Source organism: Phyllostomus discolor, chromosome 4, assembly GCF_004126475.2.
Source record: "Phyllostomus discolor isolate MPI-MPIP mPhyDis1 chromosome 4, mPhyDis1.pri.v3, whole genome shotgun sequence".
NCBI classification, from domain to species: domain Eukaryota; kingdom Metazoa; phylum Chordata; class Mammalia; order Chiroptera; family Phyllostomidae; genus Phyllostomus; species Phyllostomus discolor.
Window position 1 is genome coordinate 205,212,854 of NC_040906.2, and position 17,750 is coordinate 205,230,603.

General features: G+C 49.6%; 1 protein-coding gene across 2 annotated transcripts in view; it reads left to right on the forward strand.

Annotated features, from left to right (window-relative positions):
- Positions 1-17,750, forward strand: part of MAP3K4 (mitogen-activated protein kinase kinase kinase 4) — a 79,915-nt gene that overhangs the window by 18,236 nt on the left and 43,929 nt on the right. For both annotated transcript variants that reach the window (XM_036024954.1, XM_036024955.1), the window contains exons 2-3: positions 9,543-9,733; positions 13,400-14,766. In XM_036024954.1, the coding sequence (XP_035880847.1) occupies positions 9,543-9,733; positions 13,400-14,766 (1,558 nt within the window). The remainder of the gene's footprint in view (positions 1-9,542; positions 9,734-13,399; positions 14,767-17,750) is intronic.

Consider the following 17,750-nt stretch of genomic DNA (forward strand, 5'->3'; position numbering starts at 1 on the left):
TGCGGGAGGCTGGTCTCCGTCCCGCCGTGCACTCCTGCAGCAGTCACTCTTCCAGTGTGCCCTCGGGGGGCAGAGTGTGACCCGGTGCCCCCGGGTCATGCGCTTCGTTGCTCAGATCCTCGCAGAGCGCAGAGCGAGGTCCAAAACAGCCTCCCCCACCAGCCGGCGAGCAGGCCCTGGCTGTCCGCTGGGAGCTCGGCGAGGCTCGGATTCGCTGGGCCCCCTTCACGCAGCCCTTCCCGCAGTCTCCCCTCCTGGCTAGGCTGGGCTTCGGCAACCATGGTGGTCTTGGGATTGGCTGGACTTTTGACACGGTGGCCAGGTCCCTCCCTCTGGAGTACAGAGGTGGCCTCCTTGAGGCTCAGGCCCAGCTGGCCCGGAGTCACTGCTGCTACGTTCCATCGGTTACAGCAGGTTGTGGGGGCATCCTAGGTTCACAGGCAGGTGATGCTGCGGGGGGCGGGAATGGCGGGAAACCTGGGTCACGGAGGGCCACCACGGTGACCCCCACAGGGACCCCCACCACAGACGTCCCAGCTTCCGTATCTGCATGCCTCATTTTTAACGCTTTATATATATATATATATATGTATACACACACACATACACGTGTATATATACATATACACACATATACTTAAAACTCACTCACAAATCACAAGTCCTAGTGACATTTGATAAGGAGGCTTCTAATAAATGAAAGTGTTTACAAGGCAGCTCATTATAATAATATGATTAAAACTTGTATTCTTACTGATAAGCATGGCAACATAGGGGTTTCGGCCCCTGTGAATGTAATTCCGCATCCTTACTCCTCACTGCCCACCCCACGTGGGCGCTGGCACCTGGGGTTGCAGTGTCACTTAACACTGTTGTTGGAAATGATCAGTCTTTGGTTCTTGTAGCCTTAAACAATCACGTTCCTCAGATAGTGGACTATTACTGGATTGTGATAGAGTTCAGACAGTGATTAAGCCTGCCACAGCAAAGGTGAGTCATTTGCCTCGCAAACGAATGCGTTCAGCAGGTGTGGTGGGCTCGGGACTGGCGCCAGGCGTCACCGCAGTCACGGGAGAGGCAGCGACGTGGGCTTCCGGTCTGTCTGGGACAGTTTCTTGTTTGTTTTCATCGGAAGTGTCTAAAAAGAATATCCACCTTTGTTAAAGAAAAAGCTGAATGTCAGTAAAAAACAAAAACAAAAGTGTCTGGAAACCGTAACCGAGGCTCACCGGGCAGGTGTGTGTGGGCCTCGCTCCCTGAGTCGGTGCGAGCGTTCGACAGTGACGGGGAGAGGCCTGGGCTTCGTGGGCAGCTCCCTGGGGCTGGGCCGCGCAGGCTCCCTTGAAGGCCGGTGTGCAGGAAGGCCGGTGTGCAGGAAGGCCGGTGTGCAGGAAGGCCGGTGTGCAGGAAGGCTGGTGTGCAGGAAGGCCGGCGCGCAGGAAGGCCGGCGCGCAGGAAGGCCAGCCGGCTCACCGGTGGATTGATTGGCTCTTACAGGCCGACCTGACTGTGCAGGCTCAGCGTTAGCTCAGCTCCCTCCCGTGTACACTGCAGGCCTGCAGGCCGGGCAAACTACAGGAGTTCCCAAAGAAAGAAACCTAGAAACTCCACCCCTCTGCCGGCCTCTCTCTCTCCCGTTTCCCCCAGTGGCAGGAGTCTCCCTCCACTTACTGCCTCACAGAGAACAGGGCCGCGGGGAGGTGGGAGTGGTGGCGAGGGTCTTACCCGGGTGAGTGCTGCGCTGTGCTTCGCAAGTGGATAAAATACTTTATTTCTAAGGACTTAGCTAAAAAACTTTGGATCAAGTTAATATTTAAAGGCTTTTGCAAAACCACATATTTTCAAACTGACCTAGTCCAGCTTCATTTTGTAGATGAGCTATTGCAGCCGCCATGTGGTTTACCTACAGTGTCAGAGCAGCAGCGTTCAACCCCAGCTAGAGTTTCTGTCTCGTCACAGCAAGAAGTTTGGTTTAGAAGCTGCACCAAACCCTCTTGCGTTGAGTTCAAGACATGTTTTTCTTAGGTTCAATGTCAAGTGAGTAGTACTTTAGCAAAGTTTTCTGTTAGAAGCGCGAAACATTGTTTTTTTAGAAGTTGAGTGCCAGAAGGACCTTTCACATCTGTGTGTTTTTAAACATGAGTAAGGCAGATGTTTCAGGGCGACGGACGTAGCCCTTGTACCGCTCCCCTCATCCACAGTAACTGGTGTCCATGGAAACGTTCTGAGCCAGTCAGCCGACCACATGAGCTCATTTCACATGAGCTAATACCCAGTGAGGCTTTGGGTGCTTTTGGTTAGTTAATGGAAGCAAATTCTTTTGAACTTAACCACTAGTATTTATTTTTCTAGACTCTATGTAATTTTTTTTTAAGAAAACAAGAATAAACTTTTGCTTGATTTTTTTTTTTTCCCTCCCACCTCTCATTATGTATTTCTTCTTAGCTAAAGCTCCTAACCTAAGTTGTTTTTCCCTGGCTGCTTCTGACATTTTTCTCTTCATCACTGGTTTTCAGCTATTTGGTTGTGATGTGCATAATCAAAAACTGGTAGTTTCCTTACAGTTCTTCTGCTTGGGGTCTGTTGAGCTTCTTGGATATGTGAACTTATGTTTTTCTTCAAATCGGGAAAATTTTTAGCCCTTATTTCTTCAAAGATTTTTTTTCTTGCCTTCCTTTCTTGATTTAGATCCCAGCGGCACACACGGGGGTGAGCAGAAGTGGGTTTACGGGTGCGGGTCTGTGGGACGGAGTTTGTTCTCGTGTTGTTGGTTCCTGCCGTGTTGCTGCCCACAAGCAGTGGCGACCCACGTCTGCCCGCCCCGCGTGCCACGGCCCTCGGTGTGCTGCTGCTCCTTCCCGTCCCAGCCTGTCTCTCCCTGACCCCACGGACCCTTTCTGTGGCTGTGTCTTCAGGTTCACCGGTGTTTTCTCTTCTGTGCCTAATTGTTTTCAATCCCATCCAGAGTTTCTCATTTCAGGTATATTGCTTCCACTTGGGTCATTCCTGGTATATTTCTGTTGCTATTTTTGCTGGTTTGGGTTATATCTTCCTGTCTGTTTGGTAATTTTTGGTAGAATGTCAGACATTGTAAATTTTGTTTTTGGGTGCTAGACTTTTAAATAATTTCTTTAAATAAGGTTGAACTTTGTTCTGACACGTAATTAAGTTTTAGTAAGTTACTTAGATGGAATGTAAATGGATATTTCCAATGAGTATGAGTACCATTGGCCTGAGTTAAAGAAATCCTAAGGAAGCATTAACTGTATAGCTTCACCTTCACGTAAGGCTTGTCCTAAGGGTCGTTGTGATTATGAATTGCAAGTGTGGTGGCTGGCAGCACCACGTGGTGCTTTTTCCTGCCTCCTGTGCTGTGATGCGTAATGAGTAAGGAGGGGTGAAATACATGATGTTTTCTCTCGCTTTAATATACTATGCATTACAGTACTCGCCTTCACTTCCATGTGATTCCTTTCTTTAAATTTGTACCAGCTTTATTTAGTGCCTGTTAAATATTTTTTTGAGAAAAAAGGAAAGACCAAAAATTTTGTTTGAAAAACATTTTAAATTTATTTATCATGTTTATTGGGGTGGCATTGGTTGATAACATTACGTAGGTCTTAGGCGTGGAGTTCTACAACACAGCGTCTGTGTATTGCAGCGTGTGTTCACCACCCCGGTCGTGTCTCCTTCCATCACCGCGTGTCCCCACCCGCTGCCCCCTCCACCCCCTCTACCCCTTTCCCTCTGGCCATCAGCCTTATTGTTGTCTCTATCTCCTAGGGTTGTTTTTCTGTTCGTTTGTTTTTTTTACTTGATCTCTTTACCTTTTCCACCCAGCCCTCCAACCTCCCTCCCCTCTGACAGCTGTCAGCCTGTTGTCTGTGACCATGAGTCTGTTTCTGTTTTGTTTCTTCGTTTATTCTGATCATTAGATTCCACATGTAGGTGAAATCATATGGCATCTGTCTTTCTCTGACTGGCTTAACTTAGCATAATGTTCTCCAGGTGCATCTGTGCTGTTGCAAGGCCTTCTTTTTTCTGTGGCCGTGCAGTATTCCGTTGTGTGAGTGCACCACAGCCTTTTTACCCACTCGTCTGCTGGTGGACATTGGGGCTGCTACCACGTCTTCGGTGTTGTGAACACTGCAGGGAACAGGGAACACAGGGGTGCGTGTGTTCTTTCGAGTTAGTGTTTCAGGTTCCTTAGGATATATTCCCAGATGTGGAATTGCTGGGTCAAAAAGCAGTTACAGTTTTAATTGTTTGAGGTAACTCCATGCTGTTTTCCACACTGGCTGCACCAGTCTGCATTCCCACCAACAGTGCACGAGGGTTCCCTTCTCCACGTCCTCCCCAACACTTGTTTGTTGATGTGTTTATGATGGCCATTCTGCCAGGTGTGAGATGGTATCTCATTGTGGTTTCTATTTGCATCTCTCTGATGATTAGTGATGTTGAGCATCTTTTCATGTGTCTGTTGGCCACCTGCGTGTCCTCTTTAGAGATGTGTCTGTTCATATCCTTTGCCCGTTTTTTAATTGGATCAATTGTGTGTGTGTGTGTGTGTGTGTGTGTGTGTGTGTTGAGTTGTATAAGTTCTTCATAAATTTTGGATATTAACCCCTTATGACATGTGTCATTGGCAAATATTTTCTCCCATTCAGTGGGCTGTCTTTTCATTTTGTTGACGGCTTCCTTTGCTGTACAAAAACTTTTCCGTTTGATGTCGTCCCATTTGTTTATTTTTTCTTTCGTTTCCCTTGCCTGAGGAGATACATCAAAAAAAGTATTGCTCAAGAAAGGTTTGAGGTTTTACTGCCTGTGTTTTCTTCTAGGGTTTTATGCTTTTGAGTCTAACTAACATTAAGTCTTTAATCCATTTTGAGTGTATTCCGTGTGATTCTTTATGTATGCTGTTAGGATAATGAAATAGCGTGGAAATGACTTTGAACTCAGCAGTTGTTTCTTGTGTCTGTGTGATGGGATAAAGACTGAGATAGGCGACTTTTTGCATTGTGATAAGTGCACATCTGAAATGAGATCTTCAGCCTCTACGCAGTTATTACAGGGGTTTATTTTTCTACTTTTAGTTGGAGAGTACAGCCAGAAGAATTTTTTCCATGTGTAGAGAAATACTGGGTTGGTCAAAAAGTTTGTTTTTTTTCCATAGGAAGGCTTTAATAGCACTTAGTTGTCTTTAACTTCCTTTGAAACAATTTTGTTAGATTGTGTTGTGACAGCTGTCCTATCAGCATGCATTTAAAAAATGATCAAAATTGGTGAATTTTTGTGTAGCCATTTTAGTGTTGAAGATGTAAGAAAATATGCAACATTTTTGGCATTATGCTTTATTGTTTCAAGAAAGGTGTAAAAACGCAACTGAAATGCAAAAAAAGAACCGTTTGTGCAGTGTGTGGAGAAGGTGCCGTGACCAGTGGAACATGTCAGAAGTGGTTTGTGAAGTTCCGAGCTGCAGATTTCTTGTTGGATGGTGCTCCACGGTCCAGTAAACCAGCTGGAGTTGAGAGTGATCAAACTGAGACATGGAGAACAATCGATGTTATACCACGTGGGAGATAGACAACATGCTCAAAATATCCAAATCAATAAAGTTACTGTTAAACAATGAAAAATGTGTCTTTGATGCAGACACCAGCCTGCAGTGTCCTCGGCATTATGGATGAGACACGAAATAAATTCACAGGGACGCCCGAGTCCTGTGGAGGAAAAGGGACGGCATGACCACTCTCTCAAGGGGAGAGCACCCCAGTTCTTCCCTTCACAGGTTTTTATTGGCTTTTAAATTACACAGGAATTCAGGTAAAGTTCATTAATCATTGCCAGGCAGAAAGGATCAAACGGTAGATAGCATACAAAGAACTATTAAGGCTCATTCTGAGTCAGCGTCTATCAGCTAAAAGGCTACAAAACTTTGGGAAACAAACTCATTTCCTGCTTGGGCCTTTAAGATTTAATTAAGAGCATTCTTAGCAAAGCAGGTTTCACAGGAGTTTATGTATTCTTTCTCGGGCCTGATTACCCAGGGAACCCGCCCTTTCCAGCACAGGGCTGCACTGCCCTGTCATTGTTTCAGGATTAAGTCAGGCAGAGGAGGCAAGATAGCCAAGAAATTGGGAGACTTCTCGAAGACAGAATGAGGACTCAGGCTTTGTCAAAGCTGAGGGGCGAGGGTCCATCACCCCCTTTCTCTGTGGCCCCCCCAAGTCCTTCCCTGGGGCCTCCCCATGATCATGCCTGTCTTAGGTTATTCCCCCCTTGGGGAATCTTACCCATCATTGGCTAACTGATGAAGCACTGGGGGCCAGTTATGGAAAAAGCAGAAGTGGCGCCCCTGCCAGGGAGATAAGTTTTGTCTCCTCGGTGGCTTCTGGTCCGGAGGTCGCTCACTCAGCCTTAGCCCTGGGGAGGGGTTACAGCTCCTGAAACCAGGCAGGGCGGTTCCCAACATGTCTTATTGTATGGAAAAACCATACAAACCTTTTAGCGAATCCAGTATTTTGTCCACAGTTGGAGGAGAGTATGAAACTTTTTTTAGTGTCCTCAAATTAAATTCTTCATAAGAGTTAACTAATTTTTATTAAACATACTTTCTTAGACTCTTTTTGTCTGTTGAAGCATACAGTTTGTCTCCACGTGGACTAGACCAGAGGCACTTACCTGAAGTAAGTTGTCCTGAGGTCGTGGCTGTGGGTGCTTGCCAGTAGGAGACGTGGCCCACGGAGGCGAAGACGCTTCAGTCCCTCTTCAGGAGACCCTCCCCGAGTCCACGGGTGTTTCTTTGCCTCCTGCACCCACACGCGGCTGCTGCGGGCTGGCGAGACGCGCCCCACTCCGGTGCCCGCCTGCCTGATACGGCAGCGTTTTCCACGGAGCCTTCATTTCCGTTCTTCTGATTTATTTGAATCCTCCACCTGAATTTCTTGAACTATTAACAACGTTAACCTGCAAAACTCTAGGTTAGCCTTCTCGTTAGTCCCGGAAAGTTACTGGTGTGCGCAGGGCGGCCCAGTCAGGCCGGGGCGCGTCTTCTGCCCCTCGCGTGTGCGCTCCTGCGCGGCAGAGGCTGTCCCGGCGAGGCCGTGTTCGCTCTCCCGCGCCCAGCTCCGGGCCTCTGCTCCCCCGGTGCCCCCCGTTGTCCGGTCCTGAGGTGTCTGACTGACTAAATGTCGGAGTCGGCGCTCTAGTTCTCCGGTGATTACCATGCTGATACGTGAAACGTCTTATTGTGGAAAACACTGAGTGGGTTTGAGCACTGTGCTGGAAACCACTGGAGTTATAAAAGTAATACAATAAGTACAAAGTCCTTTCTTACCATTGACTGTTATCTTAAGGGGGAATTGGAGGAAAAGAGTTCTAACATTGAATTTGAAAGAATTCAGAAACTGTTGAAAATGTCAAGGTGGTTTCCGGCCTTGCATGGTGCTGAACTCAGCGGCAAACCTCTCTTGGTGCCCAGCAGACGCTGAAGAACTCGGGTCCCCTCGGCGGCTGGTGAGCGGGTGCGGCGACTCCGAGGCCTGGAGGGCAAGCGGCATCGATCACTGGGTGCCACCGCCCTCCATTGTCACTCCGTGACTGAGCACGCACTGTTGGGTTTAGTCTCTGGCGTGGAGTCCAAGTGTTTCTTAGGCTTATTTGGTACATGTGCAACGTCGAGATTGTAAATGTCTGGACTAAGGCCCACGCAGCTGGTAACCTAGAGAGGCAGAGTTTGAACCAAGTCGCCCCTCACACCACAGAGCCTTTGCTGTTAATCATTCCAAAAGCTGTGCTAGTGACCACCAGCACGAATGTTTGTCGTGGGACTTGTGAGACTTCAATAATAAGATAGCCTGAGGGAGTAGGTGCCTTTAAAACTTATTTCTGAGTTTTCTCCTGGTTTAACTGGCTGTCGTTAGCTTTCAGGGTGTTTTACTTGCGTGCCCCATGGGTGTACACATGGGCGTGGGCAGGCACGGTGGAGTCTCGGGAGCAGTTTTGTCTGGTTAAAGATCAGCTTTGACCCGTCACGGGGGTTCTTCCCGGACTGCAGCGCTGGGCATCCGTGTAGCGGCGCAGCATTTTCAGTTTTGAAAGATAGTTTATTTTCTGAAGTTTTATTTGTCAGACCGATTCAATGTAATGGTATCATACATTTTAGAGAGTTTTTTTCCCTCATGTTGTTGAAATAGATTTGATTTATATCAGGATATATAAACTGCCAGGAAAAAAACTGGATGTATCCGGGATATAGTTGTCAGGTTTATAAAATATGAAGTGGCCGTGGCTGGTGTGGCTCAGTGGATTGAGCACCGACCGGCCTGTGAACCAGAGGGTCGCTGGTTCGATTCCCAGTCAGGGCACATGCCTGGGTTGTGGGCCAGGTCCCCAGTTGGGGGCGTGTGAGAGGCAACCACACATTGATGTTCCTCTCTTTCTCCCCCTCTTCCCCTCTCTAAATATAAATAAATAAAATATATTTATATTTTTAAAGATTTTATTTATTTTTTTAGAGAGGGAAGGGAGAGAGAGAGAGAGAGAGAAACATCAATGTGTGGCTGCTGGGGGTCATGGCCTGCAACCCGGGCACGTACCCTGACTGGGAATCGAACCTGGGACACTTTGGTTTGCAGCCCGTGCTCAGTCCACTGAGCTATGCCAGCCAGGGCCTAAATAAATAAAATATTAAAAAAATAAAGCAAAGTGTGTTTTATAAATAGTACTCAGATTGGTAAATGTTTGAGAGAACTTGACGGCTGATGGATCCCTTCTAGCCTGCTGCTCTGGGATTGCACGTGTTCCCGGTCTATCGCGTTGGGTTTTGCCTTGTTGGCTTCGCAGTGATGCCACAGCGCTGTTATCTGAGAAGTGGCTGAGGACAGGGATTGGCAGGAGGTGTTTGCAGGAACAAAGTAACGAGGAATTGCGTTTGGAAGGCGAAGACAAACTAATTTCTTCTCCTTTCCCACAGCATCCTTCCTCCCACACTTGTACCCCCGCTCCCCTGCCGGCACTGCGGTGTCGACCAGAGAACGTGGACTGGACGAGCTGACCGCTCTGTTTGGCCGCCCGGCTCTCTCGAAGTGTCCCCTTGCTTTCTGTCCAGCATCCTTCAAAGGGAGGCGCCCTGCAGCCCAGGGCAGGGCTCCGCCTGCCCGCGCACCCATTCGGCTGGTGTGCGGCGAGCGCACGGTGCCTGCTCGGTTCCGCTCGCTGTGTGTCTTTCAGTTCTTGGCTCTTTTTTCCTTAGCCTGTCAGTTTTCCGTGTTGAACTTCATGTATGTTACAAGGAAGCCTCCAGGCGACAGACAGTGTGCACCACTGCCCGTGGGTGAGAGCGGCCAAGAGCGGGCCGTCCTCGCTTCCCCGCGTGGAGGGAAGAGAAGGGCTGGCGGGCTTCCACCGGCCGGAGCGGTGGTGGCGCCGGGTGGGCACAACCATGTGGGCGCAGCCACAGGAAGGCTTTAGGAAGCGCTCTTAAGAGACACTCACCTGCGACGGTTTTCCTGAGTGTCCCCTCTGCTCCCCGCCCCTCACAGGCAAGAGAGCCCGCGGGGGCCCCCGGCGAGCGGGAACTCCGAGTCCGACGCGGAGGAGCTCTCGGAGGAGGCGAGCCCGGAGAACCTCTACGGCGCCTCTCCGCCCAGCACCCCGCGGCAGATGAAGCGCAGGTCCGCCAAGCACCAGAGGAGCGCCGTGGGGAGGCCTGCCAGCCGCTCCAGCCTGAAAGGTGAGCCTCGTGCGTGCGTGCGTGGGGAGACTCCCCCAGTGGGCAGGCACCCAGGGTGCTTCCGGTCCGCAGGCTTTGTGCACCGGCACCCACTGCCTGGCCTTTCCGCCCTAGCGTGAGGTGTTCCTCTTATTTCATTTCTGTTTTAATGCTGCTTTTCCGTGCAGGTTTTTCATTTTTACCATTAGCCGTTTTATTAGTAAAGGGGAAATTAAGTCTCCCGAGATAGAAAGGGTTCTCCTGAGTAATTGTTTTTTTTTAAGATTTTATTTATTTATGGTATTTTTAGACAGGGGAAGGGAGGGAGAAAGAGAGAGAGAGAGAAACATCAATGAGAGGTTGCCTCTCGTGTGGCCCCCATTGAGGACCTGGCCCACAACCCAGGCCTGTGCCCTGACTGGGAATCGAACCTGTGACCCTTTGGTTCGCAGCTGGTTTGCAGCCCATGCTCAATCCACGGAGCTACGCCAGCCAGGGCCTGGACATGATTCTTTAAATATTTTTACTATTTACAAAAATTAAATCTGTAACATTAGCAGCCACTCTCTTCTTGTCTGCCTTTCTCTTTGTATGCTTTTCTCTGGCCTAAAATACCCTCTCGCCCTCCTTGCTACCCTTGGTTAAGTAGAATCCGTTCTTCAAGGCCCTTGGTCAAGTCCTCGGTCTCACTCAGAGCCTTCACAGGTGAGTTAGGCCGCTGTGACCTGTCCTCGGTGTCTCATCCTCTCTTTGGTCGGCCTGTGCTGCCCCGTGAGCAGCTTCGTGAGAGGGTGGCGTGACGGTGCGGATGGGTTAGGGCTCCCGTCCTGACACCTGTCCGACCGCCTGTGTTCAGTGGTGGTTCCCATCGTGATGCTGTGGCGGGGGCTATGGCAGTCTCTGTAAAAGCCCGACCTTGGCAATGAGAGGACTGGCGAAAACAGTGTTTCCCAAAGGTGGCATCATTCTAGCCACGCTGAATTGGAGACGTGGAGAGCGGGCCCAGGGATCTGAATGTCAGCAAGAACCCGAGTGATTTGTTAATGTTCACTGGGACCAGAGCACCTTGAGTCCGCAGGTCCTGAAGGCCAGACAGTGCTCTTCACACACATTGTAGATCCAGATATTAAACCATTGCTTTTCTAAACACAAAATTACAAAAAGTTGTGTAAGATACCATTTTTCGCTGAAATAAGGTAGGCTTACCAAAATTTGTAGATAATTAATGAAGTTTAGTTTTCTAGGCTTCCTAAAGTATCTGTCTATATACATAGAAGCGGGACTGTGGCATTTATCGGGAAGCACATGCTAGTTAATGCGTCGTTCGGGTTTGCTCTGCTTCTGTTCTGCACACTGTTCTTGGATGTTCTCGTACACTGTCCCGTTACTAAATGACGTCTTACAGACTGGTGATTGCCCAGTCAGTGTGTCTAAATTCCTCTCCTGAGTTTAAGACGCGTAAGTCAGTCACGTCCAGTGTCCTGTAGGCACATCAGATTCAGTGTATTAAAGACTGGAATCATCATCTTTACCCCCAGCCTCATGCAGTGACACCACGTATATACCACTCTGTGTTTCAGAGACACGGCGCCTCTCAAACAATGAGATATATTGTCGTTAAATCTGGAAGCACTTGCTACTTTGCTTGCCAGTAACCACTGGTGTGTGTGTCCTGCGTTAACAAAGGTGTAAAGAACACTGTTACACAGAACGGCAACAGGGAGGCAGAGGGCTGGCTTGGCAAGTTTTTTATGAACGAGGGTTGGTAAGCATTCCTAGCTGGAAACAGGACAGTTGTGAGGAAGTTTCTTGAAGGGACTGTATTAAAAGTTTTAAGACATTCAGAAGTAAAATAGATTAAAACTGCTGTTAAAAATAGCATCATTTAAAAATATTCCCAATTTAATAGTTTCATATTAAAATAAGCACAAGTCCCTATAGACAAAATCCTTGTTGAGGAATCATAAAGGCAATTAAATATACGGTGAGTCAAGTTGGGAGTGCTTCTAGGAATATTTGTTTTAAAACTCTTATTTCACAACTAATTTGATTTAATGTGGGACAGTAAACACACAGTACAGTGTGCAGATGGTGTAATATAGAATTGCAGCCTGGAATATACAATTTTATTAACCAGTGTCACCCCAATAAATCCAGTTAAACAAACTAATTTAATTGATTAGGAGGTAGCTTGGTCTTTAACAAATTTTCTTTGGTTAATTAGTCTGTAACCCATATAAGTATACACTATTTCATTACATCTCAAGGCATACTGTATCATATGTGCTAAGAAGAAATGTTTACAGTTGATGAGATAGTATGTTCTTATACTTAGAATGTTTGTTATTTATTGGAAGAACCCCTTTACACGTAATACTTAGGTGTATGTTACTTTAATGTGTGTCTATGTATGTATGACAATGTAAATGAAATACACTAGTGAATGTTTCTAAAACTGGTCATGTCACCACTCATTACAACACACACTCTAGTTTTAGAGGTGTACAAACACAACACGCGTGTCCTAGAGTCAGTGACACAGAGCGTGCGTGTGTGCAGGGCGCAGGGCAGCCTGGGCGGTGCTGCGGGTCTGGGCACTGCCAGGCTGGGGAGGAGGAGGGCAGGCAGGCCCCCCGGGAGAGGCGGGAAGAAGGCCTCCTCCAGTGTGGGGCTGGGGGGGAGCTTGGAAACACGTGGTCTTCCTCTGGAGCGAGCAGAGCTCTGAGGCGGCAGTTTGGGAAGCAGTGGTTCTGGGGGAGAAGAGAACCCCAAGACCGTGGTATCTAGAAGGCAGCAGAATGAGGGGCTTCGGGAAGGTGTAGGTGTTGAATCGTGTCGAAAGGGCCAACGGGAAGGGACGTGTGTGTGCGTGCATGTTTTCATTCCAAAGCTCGGGAGTTGAAAGAATTTTTTACGGTCCTTTCAGGGAAAAGTGTGATGTCTACTTCCTTTGCGGTCGTTGTGAATGACGCATGCCAGGGCGACAGGCTGGGCGGACGGCACGAGGTTGATTTGTGTGGCCTTCGGTTTTCTCAGCGTTGAGTTTAAAATGCTATCGTTCGTCTGTTCGTGGCTGAGAAGAAGCCAGGTTGCAGAATAAACTGAGGTGTCATTTTTGCCTGCCATCTGTCTTTTAGTTTTCTGTGAGGAGTGCCTTAAGCATTCTTTCCTCATCTGCTTCATCGTACCAATGAGGAAAGTGACCCAGAAGATCCGTGATTTGCTCCAAGTTAATTCGTTTAGTTAAGGAAAAGGAAGGACTCGGAGGTGTTTTCTGAAGCAGGTTTCTGCGGCATCTGCCGCACGGCTGCCCCCTCTCGCCAGGCAGGTGGTGGTCGGTGCCGGCGTGATGGGCTGGGCGGTGGCACCCCCATGGTGTCGTCGAGGCGCACAGCCGCGCCGGGTCAGCGGTGGCGAATGTTACCCTGGGGCGAGTCTAATGCCGCAGGGAGAGTGGGTAGAGTCTTTTACAAATGCAGAGAGGAGTGTTACATACATACTTGTTTTTTAGTTTTCAGAAAGCATATCATGTAATTTTTTTCTCCAATAACAGCCTGAAGAGACACAAGTTCATGTGATTGTCAGCTTTATTGAAAACATTGAGAGTACGCTCTGTATTTTCTAGTGACACACTGTTACATTTATTGTATTTTCTAGTGACATGCTGTTGTGCTTATTCTTTAATAGAGAAGACGAGCGCCTCGAGCCAGCCGCTGCACAGAGACAGCGCGGGCAAGGCTGGGGAGAGCGTGGAGGAGCACAGCTACAAGCAGGAGAAGAAGATCCGTGCGGCCATCAGGACGACGGAGCGCGACCACAAGAAGAGCGCGCAGTGCTCCTTCATGCTGGACGCGGTGGGCGGGCCCCTGCCCAAGAAGCCCATCCCCGACGTGGACCTCAACAAGCCTTACCTCAGCCTCGGCTGCGGCCACGCCAAGCTCCCGGTGTCCGTGCCCGTGCCCATCGCGCGGACCGCGCGGCAGACCTCCAGGACCGACTGCCCGGCGGACCGCTTGAAGTTCTTCGAGACTTTGCGACTTCTGCTCAAGCTTACGTCGGTCTCCAAGAAGAAGGACAGGGAGCAGAGGGGACAGGAGAGCACGTCCACTTTCTGGTTCAACCGCTCGAATGAGCTGATCTGGTTAGAGCTGCAGGCCTGGCACGCGGGGCGGACCATCAACGACCAGGACCTCTTTCTATACACGGCCCGCCAGGCCATCCCAGACATCATCAACGAAATCCTGACTTTCAAAGTTAACTACGGGAGCTACGCCTTTGTCAGAAACGGGGCCAGTTTCAATGGGGCCCCGCCGGAAGGGCAGCGCGGGGCCCCTGCGGGGACCGGGGCTGCAGGCGACCCGACGTACCACGAGCACCTGCGGCGCCAGAGGGTGTCCTTCGAGCAGGTCAAGCGGATCATGCAGCTGCTGGAGTACATTGAAGCTCTTTACCCGTCACTGCAGGCCCTGCAGAAGGACTACGAGAAGTACGCCGCGAAGGACTTCCAGGACAGGGTGCAGGCACTCTGCCTGTGGCTGAACGTCACCAAGGACCTCAACCAGAAGCTGAGGATCATGGGCACTGTTTTGGGCATCAAGAACCTGTCAGACATTGGCTGGCCAGTGTTTGAGATCGCTTCCCCCAGGTCGTCCAAAGGCAACGAGCCGGAAGACGAGGGCGACGACACGGAAGGGGACCTCAGAGAGCTGGAAAGCAGCGCGGACGAGAGTGGAGAGGAGCAGACCCCCGATCCGAGGGTCCCCGAGACCGGGCAGCCCGCGGAGCACACGGGCCCCCTCCAGCCGCAGGGCCACGGGTCTAAGAAGCTCGAGAGGGTTGCGTCGGAGGACGACGCCGGCGGCTGGGGGCCCGCGGACGGCAGCCCAGAGGCGGGCTTCCGCAGACACTGTCTGACTTCCATCTACAGGCCGTTCGTGGACAAGGCGCTGAAGCAGATGGGCTTGCGGAAGCTCATTTTGAGACTCCACAAGCTGATGGACGGTTCCCTGCAGAGGGCACGGGTGGCCCTGGTAAAGAGCGACTGTCCCGTGGAGGTAGGTTCCCATGGGGCGGGTGTCGTGCGCTGTTGCCCCTAATTCCCTTGCTGCTTGTGAGTGACCGCGTGTGCCGGGTTGCGTGCTGCCTGCCTCCACAGTCTCGAGGGTGTGAGGGCGCACGTTGTGGGTATTTTTAAGTGCGGGTTTAAACATTTCTGTCACCTTGTGGTAAGTGGGGAAAGGGATCTGTGTAAACCACACAAAGTTTAGTGACTTGGGTGTAAGGTGGCGTGTGGAGGGGAGAAATGCAGCCGTAGAAATGCGGGTTGGAGAGCGACGGACTGGGTGGGCATGAAGGGGGCAGGGAGCCGCGTCCTGGGCGACCACAGCTGAACGTGAGTCGGTGAAAAGCCAACGAGATGCTGAAACCCTTTTACCTGAATGTGGCATCCAAGGTCATGGGCGTGTGGAGTTCTCTCTCCCTTCTTCACAGTAGCTTGCTCCTGTTCCGAGAGCGTGTCCAGTGTTGGCCACCGGATGTGGAGGAGACGTGAGGTGTAGGGACCTGGGAGAACGATCGAAGGAAAAGGGCACACGCTGTTTGGGGAGGGGTAGCGCTGGTGACGCCAGGTGACGGAGGTCCAAGGGAGGTCTTAGCTATTTTCTTTTTTTTTATATATATATTTTATTGATTATGCTATTACAGTTGTCCCATTCTCCCCCTTCACTCCCCTCCCACCCACATTCCCCCCCTTTAGTTCATGTCCATGTGTCATAAGATCTTTCAATTCTACATTTCCCACACTATGCCTGCCCTCCCCCTATTTTCTACCTATTGTCTATGTGACTTACTCTCTATATCTTCCCCCGCTCTCTCCTCCTCCCACTTCTCTGTTGCTAACCCTCCATGTGATCTCCATTTCTGTGGTTCTGCTCCTGTTCTCTTTGTTTGCTTAGTTTGCTTTTGTTTTAGGTGTGGTTGTTAACTAACTGTGAGTTTGATGTCTTTTTTTACTGTTCATATTTTTTATCTTCTTTTTCTTAGATAAGTCCCTTTAACATTTCATATAATAAGGGGTTGGTGATGATGAACTCCTTTAACTTGACCTTATCTGGGAAGCACTTTATCTGCCCTCCTATTCTAAATGAAAGCTTTGCTGGATAGAGTATTCTTGAATGTAGGTCCTTGCCTTTCATGACTTGGAATACTTCTTCCCAGCCCCTTCTTGCCTGCAAGGTCTCTTTTGAGAAATCAGCTGACATTCTGATGGTAACTCCTTTGTAGGTAACTGTCCCCTTATCTCTTGCTGTGTCTAGAATTCTCTCCTTCATTTTTATCTTGACTAATGTAATTATGATGAGCCTTGGTGTGTTCCTCCTTGGGTCCACCCTCTTTGGGACTCTCTGAGCTTCCTGGACTTCCTGGAAGTCTATTTCCCTTACCATATTGGGGAAGTTCTCCTTTATTATTTGTTCAGATAACTTTTCCATTTGTTGTGTTTCCTCTTCCCCTTCTGGTACCCCTATAATTTGGATATTGGAACATTTAAAGGTATCCTGGAAGTCCCTAAGCCTCTCCTCATTTCTTTGAATTCTTGTTTCTTCATTCTTTTCTGTTTAGTTGTTCCTTTCCTCCTTCTGGTCCCTTCCATTGATTTGAAGCCCAGTTCTCTTTCCATCACTATTGGTTCCGTGTACATTTTCCTTCATTTCCCTTATTGTAGTCTGCATTTGTTCATCTAATTTATGACCAAAGTCCACCAATTCTGTGAGCATTCTGATCACCAGTGCTTTGAACTGGCTATTTCTCGGTCACTTAAAAAAATTGGCTCTGGTGCTTTTAACTCTGTTTGAGCCATCTTTTTAATTTAATTTAATTTTTTTCCTTTGGTCTGGTCACACCTGTTATGTATGAGGGGCGGAGCCTTAGGTGTTCACCAGGGCGGGGCACCTCAGTCGCTGGGTTGTGACGTTGTGTGTGGGGTGGGGTCCGAGAGGGGACAGTGGTGCCCGCTCCGCTCTCACCAGGACTCCAGTCCCCCTTGCCGCTTCCCACAAGCAAATAGGTCCCCTCTGTGCTGGCTCCCGGGCGGGTGGGCTTGTGCACTCTCTCGGACTCTGTGGGTCTCCCCAAGGAGCCTCCTGTGAGGCTGAGAGAACCTCCCGCCTCACCTTCCACAGGTGTTTCCAATCGGTGCCTTTAGGCCTTGTTTCCCGGCGTGGCCTGGTCGCGCTGCCTGTTTTCGCTTAATTCTGCGCGAGAACGTGCGGCTGCAGACACCAGCTGCCCAGGGTCTGCCACGGGTCCGACGGCTGCGGTCTGCACCCCGCACCTGCCAGCCACCGCTTTTTCCTGCCGGGACCCCTCGACCCCTCTCCGTAGGCCTCCGACTCCGCCCCTCCTTACCGGACTGGATGTATGGTATTCAGACTTCCGTTTGGTTCATTTCTCTCTGTTCTGGTTGTTTTTTGTTTGTAAACTCTTGTTGTCCATAGTTTCGGTTGCGTGAGGAGGTCCAGTGGGACCACCTGTGCCTCCATCTTGGATCCTCCCATTCAGCCTCTTTTGAATTCTGGTAATTTGTTCATTGTGTCTTTTGTGGTTTCCATTAAGTAATCTGTCCTTGAGCAATAACAGATTTGACTTTCCCTCTGTAATCTGTACACATTTTATTTATTGGTTGGTTGGTTTTGTCCTCCTCTTCTGGGTAGAAGCTGTAACATAGCGAGCAGTAGTCTTAAACAAGTCGGAAAACTCTTTGGCACTCCTCTCTCGTGTCGGCTGGAATTCCAGTGAATTAATTGCTGGCTCCCTCTGCTTGGCTGCTCAACACACCTAGTCCTATCGGTTCTGCTCCCTTCCCCTCCCGCTGCCCACTGCTCTCTCCCACCGGCTCTCCTTTATTCCTGGCCCCCCTTACTTCTCTCCTGAATCACTGAAACAGGCTCTTCACGGGTGCTACCTTCCAAAACACCTTCCCACAACCGCAGCTGAGTGCAGCTTTACACACGCCTGTCTAAGCATGCCACTCCTGCTCACC